Source organism: Alligator mississippiensis, chromosome 11 (genome assembly GCF_030867095.1).
Source record: "Alligator mississippiensis isolate rAllMis1 chromosome 11, rAllMis1, whole genome shotgun sequence".
Taxonomy (NCBI): domain Eukaryota; kingdom Metazoa; phylum Chordata; order Crocodylia; family Alligatoridae; genus Alligator; species Alligator mississippiensis.
The window spans coordinates 4,008,068-4,029,507 of NC_081834.1; the positions used below are offsets into that span (position 1 = coordinate 4,008,068).

Genomic DNA, 21,440 nt, shown 5'->3' on the forward strand with positions numbered 1-21,440 from the left:
CGTCCCATTTCAGGGGACTGGCATTTCCATATACCAAGTTATGCAGAGCAAACGTTACACTTGTTATAACTTTTTCCTTTTTTACCTGGACATCAAATCCAATGCCATGAGCCTTACACATCTGGAGGAGAACACTGTAGTAGATTACAGACAGGTTGGAGTGCCTCATCTGGCTGCTCAGGACAGCAGAGCGGCTGCTTAGTGGAGACGACTGGGGGGGAAAAAACATCATGTTTATTCCATAGCCTTTCATATAAAGCACGTTCAATTTTCTACCTACTATGATGGATTTTTTTCTCTCAGTTATACTGGAGTGAAGCTGGGATAACTCCCTTGATTATACAGGTGGAATCCCCATTCCTATCAGAAACAGAGATTTCTGTGCGGTGACCCTGATTCTCCTCCTGCTATCGGAGTAACACGAGTGAGTTACCCGTCGATGTTGTTATCTCACTAGCTCCATAAAACCAGTCTACCAGATTCTGCCATGAGAGTGCCACTCTGGATTTAAGCTGCTAGTAGCCAAGTGCAATATCTATTACTCTCTGTAGATCTCTACGTTTTGTTAAAGTTATATGATCAGCTGCTATTTGATCTGAATGGAAATTCCAGCGCTTATACTCAGTGGAGATCCTTAGGTTCTGGGTGGATTCATTAGGGCCCAGTTTTCACCTGGCCTTACTCCAGGTCTGCTCAAGTGAGCACTGCGTTTGCAGGTATAGATGGTTACCGTGGTGCAAATCTGGTAGTTTAGTGCCTCATCCCAAAATCTGCAGTCATCAAAGTTTGTGTCAGAAAAGGCAGAGGCCTTTTTTAAAAGTGCGGTCTTTCGTATGTATAATACGACAATGCAAACCTCGATACGTTCTTTGCTGTTCTGCACTATTACAAAACTGAAAAGTGTAGGCCAATATGATATAGGAAAGCTAAATAGTTTTTTGGGAACTGCTGAAGGCTGATGGATGGCAGCATCATGTCTGAGGAAATGACAGGGGACCTCCAGATCGGTAGCCATCTGGGAGACAGTGATCACCTAATAATAGAATTCAACATAAGACGTTGAGTGGGTAAGGGAACTAGTAGGGTGAAAGTGCTAGACTTTAGGAAAGCTGATCTCAGTGAACTCAGGCGATTAGTCAAGGAAGCACTGCAGAGTAGGAGTTTTGATGGGATGGGAGCCCAAGAAGGGTGGCTGTGCCTAAAGGAAACGATCCTTCGGGCACAAAGCAAGACGATCCCCGAGCGAGGCAAAAGAGGGAAAGGGGCCAGGAGGCTTCCCTGGCTGACCAGAGAAATCCAGGGCAGCCTAAGGGCCAAAAGGGGAGCACATAAAAAGTGGAAACAGGGAGAGATCACCAAAGACGAATATACCTCCTCTGCTCGTGCTTGTAGGGAGGCAGTTAGACGGGCCAAAGCTACCATGGAGCTGAGGATGGCAACCCAAGTAAAGGACAACAAGAAATTGTTTTTTAGATATATAGGGAGTAAAAGGAAGGCCCAGGGAGGAATAGGACCCCTGCTAAATGGGCAGAAACAATTGGTGACGGACAGGGGGGACAAGGCTGAACTCCTCAACAAGTTCTTGGCCTCAGTGTTCCTAAGCGAGGGACACGACAAGTCTCTCACTGGGACTGTAGAGGGGCAGCAGCAAGGCGCCAGACTGCCATGCGTAGATCCTGAGATGGTGCAGAGTCACTTGGAAGAACTGGATGCCTTTAAGTCAGCAGGCCCGGATGAGATCCATCCGAGGGTGCTGAAGGCACTGGCCGACATCATTGCAGAGCCACTGGCGGGAATATTCGAACGCTTGTGGCGCACGGGCCAAGTCCCGGAGGACTGGAAAAGGGCCAACGTGGTCCCCATTTTCAAGAAGGGGAGGAAGGAGGACCCGGGCAACTATAGGCCGGTCAGTCTCACCTCCATCCTTGGCAAAGTCTTTGAAAAAATTATCAAGGCTCACATTTGTGAGAGCCCGGCAGGGCAGATTATGCTGAGGGGAAACCAGCACGGGTTCGTGGCAGGCAGATCGTGCCTGACTAATCTAGTCTCTTTCTATGACCAGGTTACGAAACACCTGGACACAGGAGGAGGGGTGGATGTCGTATACTTAGACTTCAGGAAGGCCTTCGATACGGTATCCCACCCCATACTGGTGAACAAGTTAAGAGGCTGTGATGTGGATGACTGCACAGTCCGGTGGGTGGCGAATTGGCTAGAGGGTCGCACCCAGAGAGTCGTGGTGGATGGGTCGGTCTCCACCTGGAAGGGTGTGGGCAGTGGGGTCCCGCAGGTCTCGGTCCTTGGACCGATACTCTTTAATGTCTTCATCAGCGACTTGGACAAGGGAGTCAAATGTACTCTGTCCAAGTTTGCAGATGACACAAAGCTATGGGGAGAAGTGGATACGCCGGAGGGCAGGGAACAGCTGCAGGCAGACCTGGATAGGTTGGACAACTGGACAGAAAACAACAGGATGCAGTTCAACAAGGAGAAATGCAAAGTGCTGCACCAAGGGAGGAAAAATGTCCAGCACACCTACAGCCTAGGGAATGGCCTGCTGGGTGGCACGGAAGTGGAAAGGGATCTTGGAGTCCTAGTGGACTCCAAGATGAACATGAGTCGGCAGTGTGACGAAGCCATCAGAAAAGCCAATGGCACTTTATCGTGCATCAGCAGATGCATGACGAATAGGTCCACGGAGGTGATACTTCCCCTCTATCGGGCGCTGGTCAGACCACAGTTGGAGTACTGCGTGCAATTCTGGGCGCCACACTTCAAGAGGGATACGGATAACCTGGAGAGGGTCCAGAGAAGGGCCACTCGTATGGTTAAGGGCCTGCAGACCAAGCCCTACGAGGAGAGACTAGAGAAACTGGACCTTTTCAGCCTCTGCAAGAGAAGGTTGAGAGGCGACCTTGTGGCTGCCTATAAGTTCATCACGGGGGCACAGAAGGGAATTGGTGAGGTTTTATTCACCAAGGCGCCCCCGGGGGTTACAAGAAACAATGGCCACAAGCTAGCAGAGAGCAGATTTAGACTGGACATTAGGAAGAACTTCTTCACAGTTCGAGCGGCCGAGGTCTGGAACGGGCTCCCAAGGGAGGTGGTGCTCTCCCCTACCCTGGGGGTCTTCAAGAGGAGGTTAGACGAGTATCTAGCTAGGGTCATCTAGACCCAGCACTCTTTCCTGCTTATGCAGGGGGTCGGACTCGATGATCTATTGAGGTCCCTTCCGACCCTAACATCTATGAATCTATGAATCTATGAAACCCAGCTCTTCCACACCCTCTGATAATGCTGTTCAGACACAAGGGCAGCAGCCAGAGCTATAGGTATGTAGGCGTGAGGTGCAAGCACTCTGCAGACCAGTATGATTACCAAGCATGTCACCGTGCGGTTACTGCCATGAAGGCCAAGGTTATTCTAGTCCTGTTTTTGCATGAAGTTACAAGATATGAAAACTGCAACAAGTTCTGCCCTAAAAATGAGCCTTGTTATTAATTAGGCATGGTCGAGTCCCTTGGGCTCTGTCTGCGGGGGACGGGAACAGCCCTTCTTTCCAGGCTGCTCGGGGTTGGGGGTTTTAGAAAGTGAACTTGCAGCAATTCTGCAGGGCATCCCCTATGAGCCTGCACCCAAGATACGGCTCTTCGTGGTTTTAAAACAGCTTTTGGTTCTTACTGGGCACATCTACATGTTCATAATTGTACTTTTGGTAATGCGCATTAAATGTATTACCTCCACTGTGAGGTACTAGAAAAAGGCACATTAGCCTATTTTAATGTGCATTAGCAAATGCGCGCTTTTTTGTGACACTTTAACGTGTGTTAAAATAGGCAAATGCACACGAAAGTGCATTTGTGCACACTTGAAACAAGGTCTCTCCACACCTTTGTGGCTAAAAAAGCGTAACATGGGTCTATGTGTAACAGGGAATCAGGCTCTCATAGTACAACTTCGCAGATTCTCAGCACTCACTAGGATAAATGCTCACGTGGTGTAAATCAGTTTGGCTCCACTGAAATCACAGGAGTTGTGCGGATTTACACTAGCTAAAGCCAATGCAAAGCAAGGGCACCTGGCACTCAGGATCTCTTCCATAAAACGCTCTGAGCTTAAGACACAAGGGCTGTGCAACATGACTCAAACCCACTGAACGTTCATAGGAGAACCCCAAGCTCAGCTTGATTTTGGAGGGCGTTGTGACTCAATGTGAGCCTCTGTACAGCATTACTTTGAAGTCGATGGGTGCTGAGTACATGCAAAGGTGGAATTTACCCCGTTGTGTATTGTTCATGCTTGATAAGAAGTGCTTTGCTCTGCCGTCACATGCACGCTGTGCACACACGCTGAAGGACCAACACTGGATCCAAGAGCTCTGGAGCAAACAAGGTTTCTGAATGTAGGAAAACCTATTTCTCTCGATCAACCTTTCTGTGGTATCTCAAGAGGGTTGGGTGTCAGCTCTTTTCAGAGACAGGAAACATGTTGTTAAAAGGGGAAAATGAAACCAAGGAACAATGGACCAGATTCTATTCCAGCTCTTAGGCCCAACTGACTTAGGCACCTAAATATGATCCTATTCCATCCTGCTCAAGTCCCCGAGAAACTAATACAAAAGGTGGGTGGATCTTTCTCCGTACTACTTTTTTTTTTACTCATTCCTAAGGGTTAGATGACAGCCTGTTACATAGGTGTCCACGTTGTAGCCGTATTGGTCTCGAGGAAAAGGCAATCGGGACTCGTGGTAGAGGTGGTATCTTTTATAAAACCAACAAGATTTTTCCAAAGAAATGCTTTAGTTGCAAGCTTTTAGGCACAAACACCCTTCATCAGGCATTGGAGAAAAGATTGTACGCCCTTCATTAGGCACTGGAGAAAAGAGAACTTTTACAATCTTTTCTCCAATGCCTGATGAAGGGTGTTTGCACCTGAAAGCCTGCAATTAAATCAACTTTTCTTGCAAAAATCTTGTTGGTCGAATAAAAGATATCATCTCTACTACAAGTCCTGATAGCCTGTTACATCAGTAGATGTATCTATGGATTTTTCAGGACTTGAACAGGGTGGAATAGATTGGCAGTTAGGTGATTAAGTTCACTCAGACACCCAGGAGATGAAATAAAATCCAATCCTGTGCATCTCCAGGATGTAAGGTTTTGAAAAACGTGTATACAAGGAAGTCCTCAAGTGCTCACCAACTGTCAATGGAGGTATATTTTTTAGGTCTAACAAAATGGAAGCTTTAATGCCACTGAGAATGTAGCTGCTGGATTTAATCAGTGTTTTAGGAGGGATAGCAGATGTGCCCTGTATTAAAGAAGCCTGTCCTGACGGTCTCATCCAAGCCGAGCAGCACCTGACTGGCATGACTCTACAGGCGTTGCTCCTGAGAGCAAGACGAGACAGGCAAGCGTAAGGCTGGCAGAATCCAAACAAGTTAACAAATACGAGACATAATCTTTTTATAAAATCATTGAAAGTACAATCAAGCACTGCAAAGCTAGGACTTAAAAGTTTTGCTTACATATTATTTTACCGCTTTATTAATGGTGTCCAATCAATAGCATTTTGCTATGAAATAAAACAAAAGCAGAAAACATTTCTCAGGCTCAAATTCCATATTGATTTGTGCATTTTATTTTAAGTCTCAGCTAGTACAAGGGATCTGACTCAAATCTCTCTGAAGTGAATGGAAGTGTTTTCATTGAATGCGATGGGAGATGGATCAGGCTCTTGCCGGCTTGTCCAAGGCCAGGGGGTCCGAGCCTGGATTACCAGTCTTGTGCTCAGACTATGTAATCACACACAAAAGACTCAAAGGATTCACCTTGACTAGGGTGTAAAGGTGCATTGTTAGATCATGTCAAATGCACCTTTCAAACCTCATAAAGACAAACCCTCGATATAGGAGGTCTTTACTGTCCCTCCCATACATGCACGCAACTCCCATTGTCCTATTTTGTCTCTTATGGAGAGAATCAGTGCCCCCTTATCCCGTTCACACTAGACTTGTCTTTCCAGTCCTTAAAGAGCCAAGGGCCTCTCTGGAATCAAGGCCTTTCCTGCTACAGCACCCCAGAAATGTGGCCACAGACGCTGAGTTTTGTTCTCACACTAGTTTGCACTCTGTGCTGCTGCAGTTAGGGGGGTCTCCCTTGCTGTATCGGGGGGATCTTTGAATGTGTCATATCTGAATCGGCTCCGAGTCCTTAATAGCACAGAAGAAAACCATAAAGATTATTTTTCACGCGTATGTTTTCCAGCTGCAGTTTCAAGTTCCCCAAGCTGCGTCTGTGCTGCCTTTCTCTCAAGCCCTAGACTGCCACAAAGATGCAAGCCCTTCCCACTAGCTCCTGCTTCACGCATGCCCATTTTGCGGGAGGTGAGTGGCTTTGGCCATGTGCTCAGTACCGCTCTACGCTGCCTGCTCTGTCTAACCAGGTGCAGTTGGAGTGGGCATGGCTTGTTTCTCTCTGGCTCGGCAGGTCCCTATCCACTTACCAGGAGGGACAGTGCTTGCGTGAGCACACCTGGTGTCATCAGTGGGGCTGGCACAGTGGCTGAGATTCAGTAAAGCATGCAAGTGCCTGCTCAATACCATCCCTTTTCAGGATAGGAATTAAGCTTTGCTTAGGTCCGGTCTTGAACAGGGATGCTGAACTGAACCTTGGCTTTAGCTGGTGGAAGGACTGGGCTCTTCATTCTTGGAAAGGGGATACTGCACCCTGAAGCGTATAATTTACAGTGTTTTTTCCCAAATGATTTTTGTTTCGACGCTGACGCATCTACATCGACGTCGCGAAAATCCTTACACTGTACGTCTCTGCCTGAAAATTAATCATGTTTATAATATTCTGAGAATTAATAACACCCATTGCTCAAGTCATTAACTTAAAAAAGGAGCTTCCAAAATCTGTTCTCGGCAGTAGGGGACCACAAATAAATGAATGCTTGATAAAATAATCCAAGTAGCAGTTTAACAAGCGTAAACTTGAATGTGGCTGCAATAACACAGAACTATTGTTTAAGGCTTGGCATCAGGTTGATGAGGTGCTTATTTCAGCTACAAAGCATGCATACACATGCATAATGAACTGCAGTATGAATTATTAATGTGTTGCTTATTTAGCCTCATCTGTCTAGAAGATAATGTATCCTAACTATAATGAGTGATTGGTTTTGTACATAATTACAGTAGCAGCAGTATCTAGGAAATTTGTTCTTTCAAAGAAGGATTTCTAAAAATAAAATCATCACACAAACTCAGTTGCTGTTCTAGTTTATCAAAATCAAACCTACCAGCACAGAGACTATATAATAAATTAAAGGGGACAGAATCATTATTAACATCATAATTTTACACAAAGTGTTTTACTTAATCATTCATTACAGATCATGTGCTGTAAAAGCATTTGTCTCTTGGTTTGTTTGTTTTTTTCTAGAGATATGTATGAAGATGGAACATTTTTGTAGTTAACTCTTAAGAAGATAAGAGCCAAAGAAATAAAAGAGCGAGGGAAAAAGTACAGGATAGAGAGACAGTTTATGTTAATCCTGACAGATTTTTAATTAAAAAAGTTGTTACTTGATTACTCTTCATTTCTAAAACATGCACTACTGGGACTAATCATATCTAATTTACTCCTCTCCAAGTGAAAGTGGCTGCTTGAGAAGAACAATAGATCAGGATCTCCTTAACCTCTAAATTACAGCTCCCTGACACATTGGGGATGGTGCAACATCTCTCCCCCCCTTACAAAATGGGGGCTGTGCCTTCTGGCCAACGGCACGAGCATGGCGGTTGCTTTGCAAGCGTCTCCTAACTCACCCTGACTTTCTCTAGAGGATTTTACTCGGCCCTGCCTTCCCCACAGGTGAGCTGTCATTGTAAGGACAATCTCATGGTTGTGAGACCTCAACCATGACCCACTATAGATGATACAACAAGTAATAACACTGCGTGCATGGCACGCTTCTTATGAAGATATCGAAGTATTTTTAAAACACTGGCTTATTTAGCTTTGCAACATCCCAGTGACACTGGGCAGTATTAATGCTGCCGTGCTGGACAGATCTGAGCTCAGAGTCACGAGATCCTCCAAAGGATGTGGGCTGCACAGCGCTCGTTGTTTCATCCCCAGCTACCAGAACAAAACCCAGAGTGGATTTAGGTGCCTGCTGCCTGTGTATCCCATTCTGCAGGCACCCCAGACAGGGATACACACCAGCCAGCAGGTTGAGTGGAGAGCTACTGACAGTAGCCAAGAAAAGACACCGAAGACAAGAGTGTGTCCTAAGCCCAGGCCTCTCTGGGACTAACATGCCCAACTCCGGTCTGCAGGCAGAGGCTTCCCTCCCCTGGCAATTCAGTCGGATACCTCCACCACTCCAACGTCCGTCTACAAGGGATCAATCCTTTCTTTGAAGACAAGTCTAAATAGGAATAGCAGAGGGAGAAGGTACTGATTTCTTCCACTCTTCTCCCCACCTTTTAGTGACCAGTCCAGCTATTGGGCCACTTGCCTGGGGTATGGACTTTTCTACCAGACATGCCTCGATCGAATGCTGGTGCGCGAAGCATTACTTACGATTTTGGCCTCCCCAGTCTGAACACACTGGCTCTTCATTTTCTTACAGGGAAGTGGTACTTCAAGGCGGCCAGAGCTACAATCCAAATTTCCATCTGTCACGTACAACATGAGCTGAGTGAGGGCCAGCTGGTCACTGTAGTAGAGGTCAAGGTCTGTTGCCCACACCTAATCAAAACACAAGCAGACAAAAAAAGCAGAACTCACCCAGTTGATTTAATGAAGCAGATACTCCCCTGGTTTTTAAGTGTGCCAGGACATTACTTACTTGACCGAAATAAAGAAACCACTTCTGAACAGGAAAACCAAACCTATTACACTTTTTTTTTAACACAATCCACCAGAGACCATGCAAAGGCTCAGTAAGAAACTCCTAAGCAACTCACTAAACCCACTGCAAAAGGTTTTAGCATGAATAAAAGAGCTGCCTGTTGATTAACTTCTTGGGTGGAGCCACTCACAACTGATCCTACTGATTCAGGTAAGGGTTTTTTTAATCTCTGAAGAATTATTACATTAAAAAAAAAACCCTCCAGAGACCAGGAAGGCTTTTATGGGATGCAAACAAGGAGGGCCCAGGGGGCACAGTGAAATGGTGAGCAAAAGGGACGGTTTAATGCAGGAAGCACCCCTACTTGTACATAAAACATGCATTAGTCATCCAAGGTTTTAGCAAAGCATGTTCCTGTTCAAAGTGTGTGACCTTGGGAGTGGGTGCTGTGTCCTGTATGTAGCAAACAATGTGATTTGTGGCCTCGTTCTGCTTCCCTGCCACCAACCGTGGGTTACCCCAGATTTCCATCTGTGGGGCAGTGAGCAGGGAGTCAGGCCCTAAAATTTTAGAGCTGGAAAAGATGCATGCACCTGTAAAATCCTCCCTCTGCGCAAACCTGATCATTGTAACTCTAACTACTCCCTGGCACACTAACACAAGTGCACACATGTGTGCACGCACACCATTTAGGCTTGGACAGCCCCTGCCATCCAGCAGGTTTGAGCACCTCACCCTCTTTGAGGGGCAGTGGGGAAAGGCCTGAGGACCTGAGGCTCAGACACATTACGATCCAGCTCCTTCAAGGTATTCAGATGCCCCCACCCTCAATGAAATCAATGAGTCAGGCACTTCAATACCTCTGTGATGGACCTCAGTGATGAACCCAGGAGCTCCCAAATCCTAGGCTAGCGCTCTAACCACTGGCCCATCTTGGCTGATTTAACAAATGTCTTGCAGCAAACACATGGAGCCCTCTGCCTCCAATAACAGCAGCAATAGGCTTCTGCTATGAGGAATTAAACTGTATTTTCATGAATACTAGGGGCTCCTGGGCCTTTACTTCCCAACAAATGTTGGGGGGCAACACTGGTGCCCCTTAGCAGCTTCTTGAAGCATCCTACAGTTCACTACAGCTCTGGGGACCACAAAGGAAGGGAAGCAGGGAAGCCTTTGTGGTCGATCTGAATAGGGTCTGGGATCTGCTCCCCTTTGATCTCAGCCCCTCGCTTGCTTGTTGGCAATAGCACTCATCTCAGATGGGTTTGTGCATCGGGCAATGCCAGAACTGCTGGCCTGGTCCAGGGGGGATAAAGGAAGGGAAGGTCCTTGAACTGTCCCCCGCCAACTCCTGTACCCATGCAAGCCTCCGCATGATTTTGCCTCGGAGTTTTTCCTCTTTAAAAAATGCCTGTGCCAAATGCAGCAATAAGACGTGTTAACCTATATAAAATATCTGCCCTAGAGTGGACTCCTTTAAAACAAATCTAGCAGTGAGTGACTTGAATAAGCCTTTGAATGGTAAATGGCATCATTATAAGGATATTAAGAGGTCAGGCAGTCAAGGCCTCTTGGTAAACTGGAGTTAATTTCTGAATCATATTCACATAGTAATGCCCTTTTTATAATAGCGAATAAATCACATCTGTAACAGTTGTTAATAACTAACTGCCAAGTATCTGTTGCTGTATTAAATATCCTATTTGTCAACTTAAATATTTCCTGCTGCATGGTATAAAATGCAAATGAGATGCTAATGGCTGCCTTTGCTTAGAAAGAAGGAACTTGCACCAATTACTATGCTTAATTTTCTCCACAAACGTATTCTTCTATCATCACTTCCTACAAAGACGGAAGGAACTTCCATCTAGATTTTTATTATTTTGTTATTTGTTAACCTTTTGAAGGAGCTTAGCATTTTTACAGAGCATGTAGTTTATAATTAAGTACATTTCCCTAAATACTAGCAAAACGGTCATTGCTAATGCAGCTTTAATTGTGAGGGAATTAGATTTTAGAAGCTAAAATTAGTATTCTTAAAAAAAAAAAAAAGGGACTGGAGAGCTTGGGGGAGGCAAGCAAAAGCTACAGAAAAGCTTTAGTTTATTGGTCCACATCTGCCTCGAGGAGGGCAGCAGCTATTAGTGGCTGTCCTGTAAGCCATGTGGCCAGTTTCCAGAGCCACATATCCACAGCAGCGAATTCACGGTCCATGCCGGCACTGACTGGAAACTTTGCTAGAAGTCTCAGCATAGATGTAGGATGCAAGGGTCTTGGGAGCCATGAGACCTGGAGCTGGTCCCTCCCCAAGAAGACAGGTTGGGACGGCGAGTGAAGCTTGCAAAGCTCCCACTGCCGCTGCCTGCGAGGCGCCGGCTCGGTGGATCAGGCTGGAGCTGTGGATGTTCAAAGGCCCGTGCTGACAGTGTGGTACGAACCTGGCCCTCAACACACGGCAGGTGAAGCAGGACAGAAACACAGCCTGGCAAACCTGGAACGGTCCTTAGCCCACGGCAAATTTATTACAAACCCCAGGATATTCACCTTGCTTCTGCAGCACATAAAATCATCGCTCAGGCTTTGCCAGCAGCTACAATGACACTGACAGGTGCGCGCAGGCCACGGTTATTCTCAGATCTACAGGACGCGTCCATCAAACACTCTGTGAGCACGCTTCACATAATGGGAACCGAGCACGCAGCGTGGGATGTTGGCTTTAACAGACCCTACAAAAGATAAGCCTGGCACATGACCACTCACCACCCTGCAAACCGGTCACACGGGCACCATCTGGGCTCCAGTGAACAAAAGATGCAAGAGACAGGAGCAGAGAAGGCCTTCGAGCAGGATGGGCCCCATCCCTTGAGACAAAAGGGTTGAACCCTTCTGTGTGCAGCTTGTTAGCTTGTGGGAAACGCAGTCTGGAGGAATTACTTCCTGCTGGCGTTCCTCCCATGCAATGCTCACTTCTTCCTAATGCCAAGATATTATTACCCTTATAGAAAAGGTTCTATACATTTAATGGATCCAATCAATAAAAGCACATCCTAAATGGTTGGGGGGCTGGGGACATGGCCGGTGAGGCGAGGCTGAGGAAACTGGACTTATTTAGTCTGCAGAAGAGAAGACCGAGGGGGATTGAATAGCAGCCTTCACCTCCCTGCAGGGGGGCTGCAAAGAGGATGGAGCTGGGCTGGTCTCAGTGGGGGCAGATGGCAGGGCAAGGAGCAATGGGCTCCAGCTGCAGCAAAGGAAACAGAGATTAGATATTAGGAAAAATTCTCTCATAAGGAGGGTAATAAAGCACTGGAACAGGTTACCCAGAGAAGTGGTGGACTCTCCATCCTTGGAAGTATTTAAGACCCAGCTAGACAAAGCCCTGGCTGGGATGATGTAGTTGGGGCTGGTCCTGCTTGGAGCAGGGGGCTGGATTAGATGTGACCTCCCGATGTCCCTTCCAGCCCTCCTTGTCTGTGATTCTAAAATCCTACAGAACTGAATGAAAAGTGACCTCAGTCACGCCTGCCCGTCTAATCAGACAGGATGCTATGGCAAGGATGCAGTTTTCTTTTACTCTCCAGGACGGCTCCAAATGCCCACAGAAAGGGTAACTTGCTATCATGCTCCCTGGGACAAAACTGTGAACCTAACAGGTGCCACGTTTCATCGACTTTACGACGTGGAGCCGAATCCTCAGCAGCACTGAGCTCAGGGAGGCAGGCTACGATGGCTCTGAGCCACCTTCCCCCTCCGCCTATCCCGGGCCTGCGCCTACAGCAAAACCACCTCTGTTGCAAGTCAGAGCAGCCAAATGGTCATTAATGGGTGCCAAATGGGACAATCCCTGAGGGATGCTTTTCCTGGCCCAGGATCACTGGCACACACTGCACTGGAGTCATGCTCCTTTTGGCTCTGGCCACATTTCAGAGCACTTTCTACATGGGGAAAGGAGGGAGGAGGTGGCATTAGCTAGCCATGCTGGCTTTAGGGGTGGGGGAATCTTCTCTGTCCCCTAATCCTGAACTCCCCTATTAGTTCAGTTGGAGGGCCCTTTATTCTGCTGCACCAACATGAAGGAAGACATGCCTGGGCTGAGGAGATGGTCCCTCATTTTCATGGGACTGTGAATGGGATACACATTTTCATCTTAGCTCAAATGCAGCTCAGGCCATTAGTAGCCAAGAGATGTTGCCATCAAACCACTGTGCGCGGTCCTGTAAGAAAGGAGTCAGAAGCCTTCCTCTCATCCCTGCTGGTCGCAAGTGCCCTTTGCAAAAATCACAGCTGCTGCCAACGAGGGGCTGTGTTTTTAATAGTCTCATTGCTGAGACCAAGCATTTGGTGTAACTGAGACGCACCAGTGACACAGTTTGGACCAGTCTGCTCTGAAGCTGCCTATGTTGTAGTTGTTCTGGGGACAGACAGTGGACACGTATCTGCAGAAGCTCTTCCTCCGACCCCTTTCATTACCGTTATCTCAGGATACAACCCCAGAAGGAAATGAGCAGTGCTTTGAAAATGATACTAAGCACGTCTACCACGTTGAAATGCACAGGTGTCCTGTTAACCTTAGCTGCAATAAGGAGGAGTAGACTTGTTGGTATCTGAGCCTAAAGAACTCAAGCGAAGGAGGGTCCCCGAGCTGTTGACTTTTCATTTTCCCGGAAGGGGCTCATCAGGCGCTCGCCAAGAAAACCTGTTCTCACTGCATCGCAAGGGCTACTCAGTATGCAAGGCACTGAGCTAAATCAATGTGGCTGGAGCTGCCAGCAGCAGCAGCAGCAGGGGAGAACCTGAAATAATAAAAATATATAACCTTTGAGCAAGAGCACAGAAACCAGGGAAGCATGGCTTTCAAGGATGTGTTTGCCCTCTGCTTTCTACGGCATGTCTATGCCTGACACGTATGTACCATGTTTCGGGAACAGATCATTTCGGGCTGCCTGCTGCCCGCGTGGTTCCTCTCTTCCACTTCCTTTGTCTCTCTCTCCCTCCCCAGGGTGATGATATGAGAGGCAAGATATCAGAATACGTGGAAGCCCTTTGTAACCAGGGAGCACCAGCGCCGCTGACCCCCCTTTTTTTCTGACCGACTTAGGAAACACGGCACAGGGGAAGAGCACAGCAGAACAGGCCTGGTGGCATCAGTGAATGGAAAATAGTATTTGACTATTAATCATATCTACGGCGCCATTCATCCCAGATGCCTATACACAGCAGGCTCGTCATCCTCTACTAAAAATGACCCGGGGAGAAAGCAAACGGGACGCAAGCCTGCTAGGACCAACCACGAGGGGTCACATCAGCTGGAATTCAGCCTGACCCCAGAGGGAGTTAATGTCGTAGGACAGCGGGGTCAGCCTTTGGCAGGCGTGCCACAGATTAGCCCCGTGCCCTCCCAACTGCTACTTCCCTTGCCCTATCTGCTTCTCCGCTTTCTGCTCCCTGCCCTGTGCTGCCTGCCTGATCTCCTGCTCTGCTTTCTGCTCCCTGCTGTGTTGCCTGCCCCCTCCCCAATGTGCTGCATGCCACATGCAAAGGCTGCCGGTGCCACTTGCAGTACCCCGTCCCAGTGGAAGTGAAGTGACCACAGCTGAGGAGGAGGATTTCAGGATTCGAGCTCCTTACCCAGCAAATCCAGGCTCGGAGGAGTCTTTTACGTAGTACCGGAAGCAGCACGCTTCAGACATGCGATTTTCCTGATTTTCTGAGAGAGACTAAAATGTAATTATTACCAATGAATCAGAAAGCAGGTAGAAGCTTAATTCTGTGCTCGTTTCCATCAGTGCAAAACTCAAGTAACGACACTGAAGATTTATACCCAGGCAAGCCGGATCTGAATTTGGTCCGTTGCACCTCCAAGACTGCTTCCCACCATGCTGGGGTTTTGCCATTAGGTGCCCTCCAAGTACTAACGACACAAAGCCCTGCTTTGCTCAGGAGAGATGATGAAGCTGTAGCACAAAGACATACAAAGTAGGCCGAAGCATCCTTTCACCACTAGTGGAAAGCATCCCCACCGAAAGAGTAAAAAGGCCAATCCTGGCAAGACCCCTTTTCTTGGAGAAAGGCAGAAGGAGGCAGCAGACAAGAGAGAGACAGCAAAGAAAGGAATGAGGAAGAACACGACCAAAGCCCTAAAGAAAAAAAACCCCAATGTTGAGCCAAAGGAAGATGAGATGCTGAAGAAAAGACTAGATCCTGGAGTGCTGCTGGTCTCCAGTAACACCTGCAGTCGCAGCTCAGCAGGGAGAACAAACACCTTTCCAAGATGGCTCCAGCTTCTAAGGGAGGTTTCGCTTCCCTGCTAAGTGGTGGCAGCGAGAACTGTAAAACAAGCAAACCCTGGCATTTCAAGCTGCTGTGGCACCCGACTAAAAGAGCTACCTGGGTCTGCTCCAAAGCCTGTTAAGAGTCAACGACAGCCCGTTCGTGGCCTACTGCAGGCTTTGGTTCAAGCCCTATAAATTGCATTGTAATTGCAAAGTCTACGCGAAACAAGATCTAAGCTCACCCACCGCATGGAAAACACGCTCCCTTATCTATCCTAACGATTTTCCTTTGGCTGGCAGTAACAAGACTGTGGAGGTCCTCATAAAATCTGCGAGGGAATCGTCCTCCTCCACAGCGAGAAGCAACAAAAGGCAAATGTAATAAAAGCCCACCTTCACACCGCAGCGATGGGCTACGATCTAGCAGCGGGCCTCCACAGAGCCCCCGTGTAAGGCAGAAGGGAAGGCAAGAATTTGGTAAGTCCTTTCACTAAAAAAGTAGCTTCTTGCTACAGTTTTAAGCCATAAAAATGGATGCTTGATGCCACCTAAACCCTGCTTTAACTACAAGATTGGGGGGAAAAAGAATCCTTCCAGTTATGTGCAGCAGCCAGATGTAATATGTAATAATGACTTGTCAGAAAGGGGGCTTCCTTACAAGTGACCACACACAAATACGGATACAGAGAGGCTGAGAACGGAGCCTTTTTTTGTGCATCTGTTGCTGCTGTACTAATTTTTAATGGCCAAAGACCCGCGCTGTACAAAGAGCCCTGTCCATGGTAATATGCTGCTCATCTCTTAACTTGTCGGTACAAAAGGCTACGGAGGTTGAGCCTTTCAAAGCAGCCAATGAGCCTCTGACCTGTTTCCTTTAATTGAAAAGAAGATCAATGCCAAAAGCGGTGAGGGTTCTTGGGGGGGGGGGGAAGAGCCCGAGCTTTAATTTTTGTTCATTATTTTTGCATCTTTCCGTGGTTTATAAAAGCAGTAATGACTGCTGAGGTCAGGCATGTACTAGCAGTTAATAACCGGCTGGGTTACCATCTCCTCCAGTCTGTCAGGAGCTGTTATAAAAGGCCTGACCTAGAGGTCATGTTTAAGTAAAGTTAAAAGACTGACACAACCCTAAAAAGTAATGAACATTTAATTTCGCGCCAGTCCTCACTTTCCTAATTTGCCCTGGGGCACCAAGGCAAAGCACGGCATCGGATACCCAGTACTGCGCTCTGATCGGAGATCTCTGCCGTACCCAGGATCTGCTGCGTGGCAAGCTAAAAATAACACAAAGCATTGAATCTTAAAATTTCAGGGCTTGCTCATATTGCCATCGTGATCTAAATATTGCCACAATTCAAGATCTATTTCCCTCCATTAAGTGCGTCTAATGGCTATTGATAGCAGCAGAGAATGCATTCGGAAATTAAACTGAAACCGAGCTCAGTTGTAAACACCGAGAGAGAGACCCAAGACTTCAAACTGAGATCTGATGCTTTATACTGACTTGTTAGAGAGGCTGTTTGTTCAGCTGGAATCCAGGTGCTGATTTAGATTGCATACACCTGCAAAGCACAGTATATCTGACATTTTGAATCGGGCTTAAAACAAAGAAAATATTCATTCTTTTCATCATTCTCATATTTTAAACAGTAGGATTGTGTCTAATGGAAACATTTGCCAGTAGAAAAGTTAGAGGGACGACCTCTAAGATTTGCTAAGAAAATATTGACCAAAGAAATATTGTGGACATGCCCACTCAAGCACCGGATCTGGCACTACTGAAGAGAGATTTCTGCTGAACGCTGCAAGGAGATGCTGTCTTTTAACATGCACAGCCTGAGATCTTGCACCTCATGATAGACATCTCAAGTGAATAAAGTCACAATTATAGTGTAATTCTTTACAGCTGCCATAAAAATGCATCAGCTTTAAAGCATAAACTGGAAAAGGGAAGGAAAACATAAATTCTTAAACAGTTACTAAATTATAGCTTTTCTTTCTCCAGTTTAATTGTTTTATCTACATCTAGTATTGATGTCTGCATTATTGTAAAGAAAACACCTGCTATTTTTAAAGAAGTAGTTGGCCGACACTGTAAAAATGTCAATTAGTAAAATATTAATGCAACTTGAGTTTGGAGAAAAGAGCTCTCTTTATTACTTTTAAAATTCACAGTGGAATTGCCTGGTTCAGCAAGGAACGCCTACAGCATCTTATCAGGTTGCCATCTAGCGGCAGGATCATGAGAGGCTTGTATTATCTCAAACTTTTCAAGCTCTGGCTGGGTTTACAGGGAGAACAAAGTCAGAGAAAGCTGTGGGACCCAACGGCGGCACAAAGCATCGTGGCGTCACTAAAAGAAGCTGCAGACTGTTAAAACGTTCTCATGGCAGAGATAACGCACCCTAATGATGTTGTTATTGTTGTCACTAGGTACCGTTTATACGGTGCTAACCAGCAAACCACCAATAAATGGCATTGCCTGCCCCAAAGGGCTCGCAGACTAAATGAGACGATGGCACATGCCCGCGATACAAGCAGGTGAGGCAGGCAGGAGAGACCGGGGAGCAAATGGTCAGGCCGGCAGTAGCTGTGATCTACCTGCCTCGTCCTGCTGGCATTACCAGGCCGGTGGGTAACGGAGCGACGCCATCGTGGTGCGCTGACCCTGCCGCACCAAGTCGATGCTCACTTCAGGAGTTTGTTTCTCAATACAGCAGATGGTGGAAACCAAAGGTTTGGGGGCAAGGAGGGGAGGGAGGGGGGAACTACTATGGTGGCTTCAAGTCACCTTTGTGCTATGTCATCTGTGAGCTGCTCCAGGGCTCCTGACGTCTATTGGACGGCTCTGGGCCCTGGCTTTTTCTATGGCAGCCACCTGGAGCTGCCCTCTGGGTATCTCTGCTGTCTGGGGTCTCTGCTGCACCGCATGCTCTAGCCCTGCCCCCCACGCATGCACCAGGCCCTGGCCCCCCCGCCTTTCTCTCCCCATGTTTCCCTTCCAGCGTGTCTATTTTATTTTATTTTATTTTATTTTTTTATTTTTTTAAAGCAGCATTTGCAAACGTGCACGCACACAGCTGTGAATTCTGTACACGACTGCTAGGCCCAGTGCTCGAGTCTCTCTGCCTTGCCTGTGGCCTGTGGTAAGTCTTATTAGCCTCTGGCACCTGAACACTTATATATACAACTGCAAAGACTATGCAAACCAATTAGGGAATTTGCATGATCTTTTTTTTAGTTCTTTACTTTCCAGAGACAAGATGATAAGAAACACAGAATGCCACCGCTGCCTTCTGTACCTTTCTGATCTTATTTCTTTATATTTGCTATCAGATGAACAAGCATAACATCTTTTTTTTTTAATAAGTCTATTATGGGTTTCCCGGCACAGACAAGTGAACGCTATAAATGTCACAACTATAAATGATGTCTAAAGAACGAAGGCACAGAGAATCCTAGAAATGAGTAAAAATAGTGGGGATGCTCTTCAAGGTTGCTTAGTTTAGGTTTTCAAGAAAGGGCGATTTTAGTGGACAGAGAGCGTAATTACTCTGAGCAACGCTGCGTTTGGTGCAGCACTCGCGTGCTGTAAGAGTAGCGGCTCTCTGAATTAGATTAATATATACGAGTTGCCAGATCAGGCCGATGGTTCACGCAGTTCAGTATCATGCTTGGGAATGGCTAATAAGGGCTTGCCCTACAATAAATTTTTATTGTGGCGGACACAATTATGGAGATTCAATGAGCTGACAGTCCTGACCACCACTCTGTGGTCAGTGTAGACAAGGTTAATAGAGTCATAGATTTTAAAGCCAGAGGAGACCATTAGATCATCCAGGCTGAGTTCCTCCGTGGCACGGGCCGCAGAGCTCGCCCAGCTACCCCCGTACGGAGCCATCGCTTGTGCTCACATCAAGCCAAACAGGTCTCGTGGCTGCGTTTCCTCCGGGCTGATCATGAAACTGCTGCCGAGGAACAAAGCTCCAGCCGCTCGTTCCCACTCTGCACGTGCCAGGTACAGAAAAATATTGCGTGGTCCCTTTTTGGAGGGTGCCCAGGATGGCTTGCAGGAGCGGTCTTGGGCATGCTCGCAGAGTGGCACCTGCCATGCCCAGCACCATTCCCAAGGTGCTGGGCATGCGGTACGTGGAGCAGGGCTTATTTCTTGACCGCCATCTCAGGAGCGTCATGGAGGCTGCGAGCGAGTTTGTAACTCTCGCGGTCCCGAAGACAAGCACGAAACGTGCTCTGCAAGCTCAACACTCACGATGAAAATGTTAAGAGGATTCTTTTTATGGCCTTTTTATGCACACGGGGTGACAAGACAGAGCCGAAGGAAGGACAGGCCACCTCCGAGTTCCTTCGAACAAACTTCCTCTCCCGAGGATTTCTTTTTATTTTTTTTTTATACGTCTCTTGTAGGGACACAGACCTGGGAAAGACTCCCACTAATGATCAGAGTCATGTCCTTTCCTCCAGGAAGGAAGCTTCCTAAATACCAAATCCTCTTCCCAGCAGGCTCTCCTAGACGTGCCCATCAGTACCACCTACCCCAGGACTGGGATGCCCGGCGCTCCCCCTCTCCAGTCCAGTTTCTACTGGGAACTCCTGAGGAACCTGTTTGGGCCTCTTGGCTGCTTCCTTCCCCTTGGCCGCTGCTTTCCTTATTGGAGTGAAACAGTGTTAGGTTAGTCCGAGTGCCCTCCTCACTAGCCTTGCAGAGCCAGTACAGTCCAATACATTTTTCCTTATTTTTTAGGCTATCTAATAGTGAATAATATAGCTATCCTTATTATTCCCATAAATGCTTGATCCTTTTCAGTCATCCTGCAGAGCTTTCGGTGGCAGCGATACACTGCAGCAAGGAGTTCCTCTGGTTATTTGTGACATTTCGAAACAACCATTTCTTATTTCCAGCTTTAATTTTGCTGCCTGCCATTTTCATGGACTGCCCCTTCCTCCTGAATGAGGAGACTCTGCCCGGTTTAGTATCTACTCTATCTAGTATCCACTGTCATAACTTGGCATACGTTTATCGCGTCCTTTCTTATCATTCCTCTCCTTCAAGTTTCAATCCTTTGAGCGCATCTTCACGTGGATGCCTTTTCATGGCTCTTGCTTTTTGTTTCTGAACCCTACAGCTTCTGCCACATCTTTCCTAAGATGAAGAGGGACCGCTGAAAGCCATGTTCCAGGAGACAGCATGCCTTGGTTTAGGACAAGTGCTTTCTAATATTTCAGCCTGCTTTTCCCTCATCTGCCTATTAACAAGTAGGTCTTCTGTTTTCTGCTTCTTTGGCCACTACTCTCTCTGTCCGACACCCAACGGATCTCGACTTTTTCCCAAGCTGTTACCTTTAATCTGAAAGTCGGTGCCATGCACAAACACTTTCCATCATCCCCCGGATCGGGCAGTACTTCGCCTTTCACCAAACTGCGGTTCCACTGCCAGTCTGCTCCCATCCAACGAGCGCTAGCCAGATTGCTGCTGCCCTTAATTATGCTCAGTGGTTGTCCTACTGAAATCAAAGCTAGTCTTGACTAACTCGCACAGTTTTGCACTGTCTGCAAATCTGGCCAACTTGCCGTTCATCCCATTTTCCACATCATAAATTTATTAAACAACATGGGTTCTTTCTGCCCATATCCTGAAGCTTCTGCCATGTTAATTGACTATTTGTTTCTACTGTTCGTTTGCCGTCTCCTAGCCAGATTCGGATCCCTGAAAGTATTTCACCTCTCATCTGAGGAGCGTTTACTTTCCTTTAACAGCCTCTTAGGAGCAACTCTGGTGCCCGTTTTTTGAAAGTTCAAATATATTCACGTCAGCCTATACCCCTTCATCCAATTTTCTGTTTCCTAGATGTTAGGATCAGAAGGGACCTATTAAGTCATTGAGTCTGACCCCCAGCCCTGGGCAGGAAAGAGTGCTGGGGTCAGATGACCCCGGCCAGGTGTCTGTTCAATCTCCTCTTAACTACCTCCGAGGAAGCAGACAACACCGCCTCCCCTGGAAGCTTATTCCATATTTTGGCATCTCTCACTATTGTTTTGTTCAAAAAAATTCTGCGGTGCTTTGCAGAACCTGTGCTAGTTTGCCCTTTTGACTCATATTTGTTCCATATGCATTTTGTAATTTATATACTACCATTTTATACTCTGCAATTCTCAACACTCAAGTGCGAGGGATCATCAGCAAAGTCCTTCTGCAGGAGTCTTTTACGTAGTACCCGAATGCTTCAGACATGCCATTTTTCAGATTTTCTGAGAGAGACTAAAATGTAATTATTACCAACGAATCAT

The 21,440-nt window shown here is 47.0% G+C and overlaps 1 protein-coding gene across 6 annotated transcripts in view; it reads right to left on the bottom strand.

The window, feature by feature from the left end:
• Positions 1-21,440, bottom strand: part of IQCH (IQ motif containing H) — a 108,610-nt gene that overhangs the window by 11,969 nt on the left and 75,201 nt on the right. For all 6 annotated transcript variants that reach the window (XR_002087018.2, XM_019477493.2, XM_019477491.2 and 3 more), the window contains 2 exons: positions 8,592-8,759; positions 86-211 (listed from right to left, as the gene is read on the bottom strand). Coding sequence is in view for 5 of the 6 variants with exons in the window: in XM_019477493.2 (XP_019333038.2) it covers positions 86-211; positions 8,592-8,759 (294 nt within the window). In the remaining variant the exon portion in view is untranslated. The remainder of the gene's footprint in view (positions 1-85; positions 212-8,591; positions 8,760-21,440) is intronic.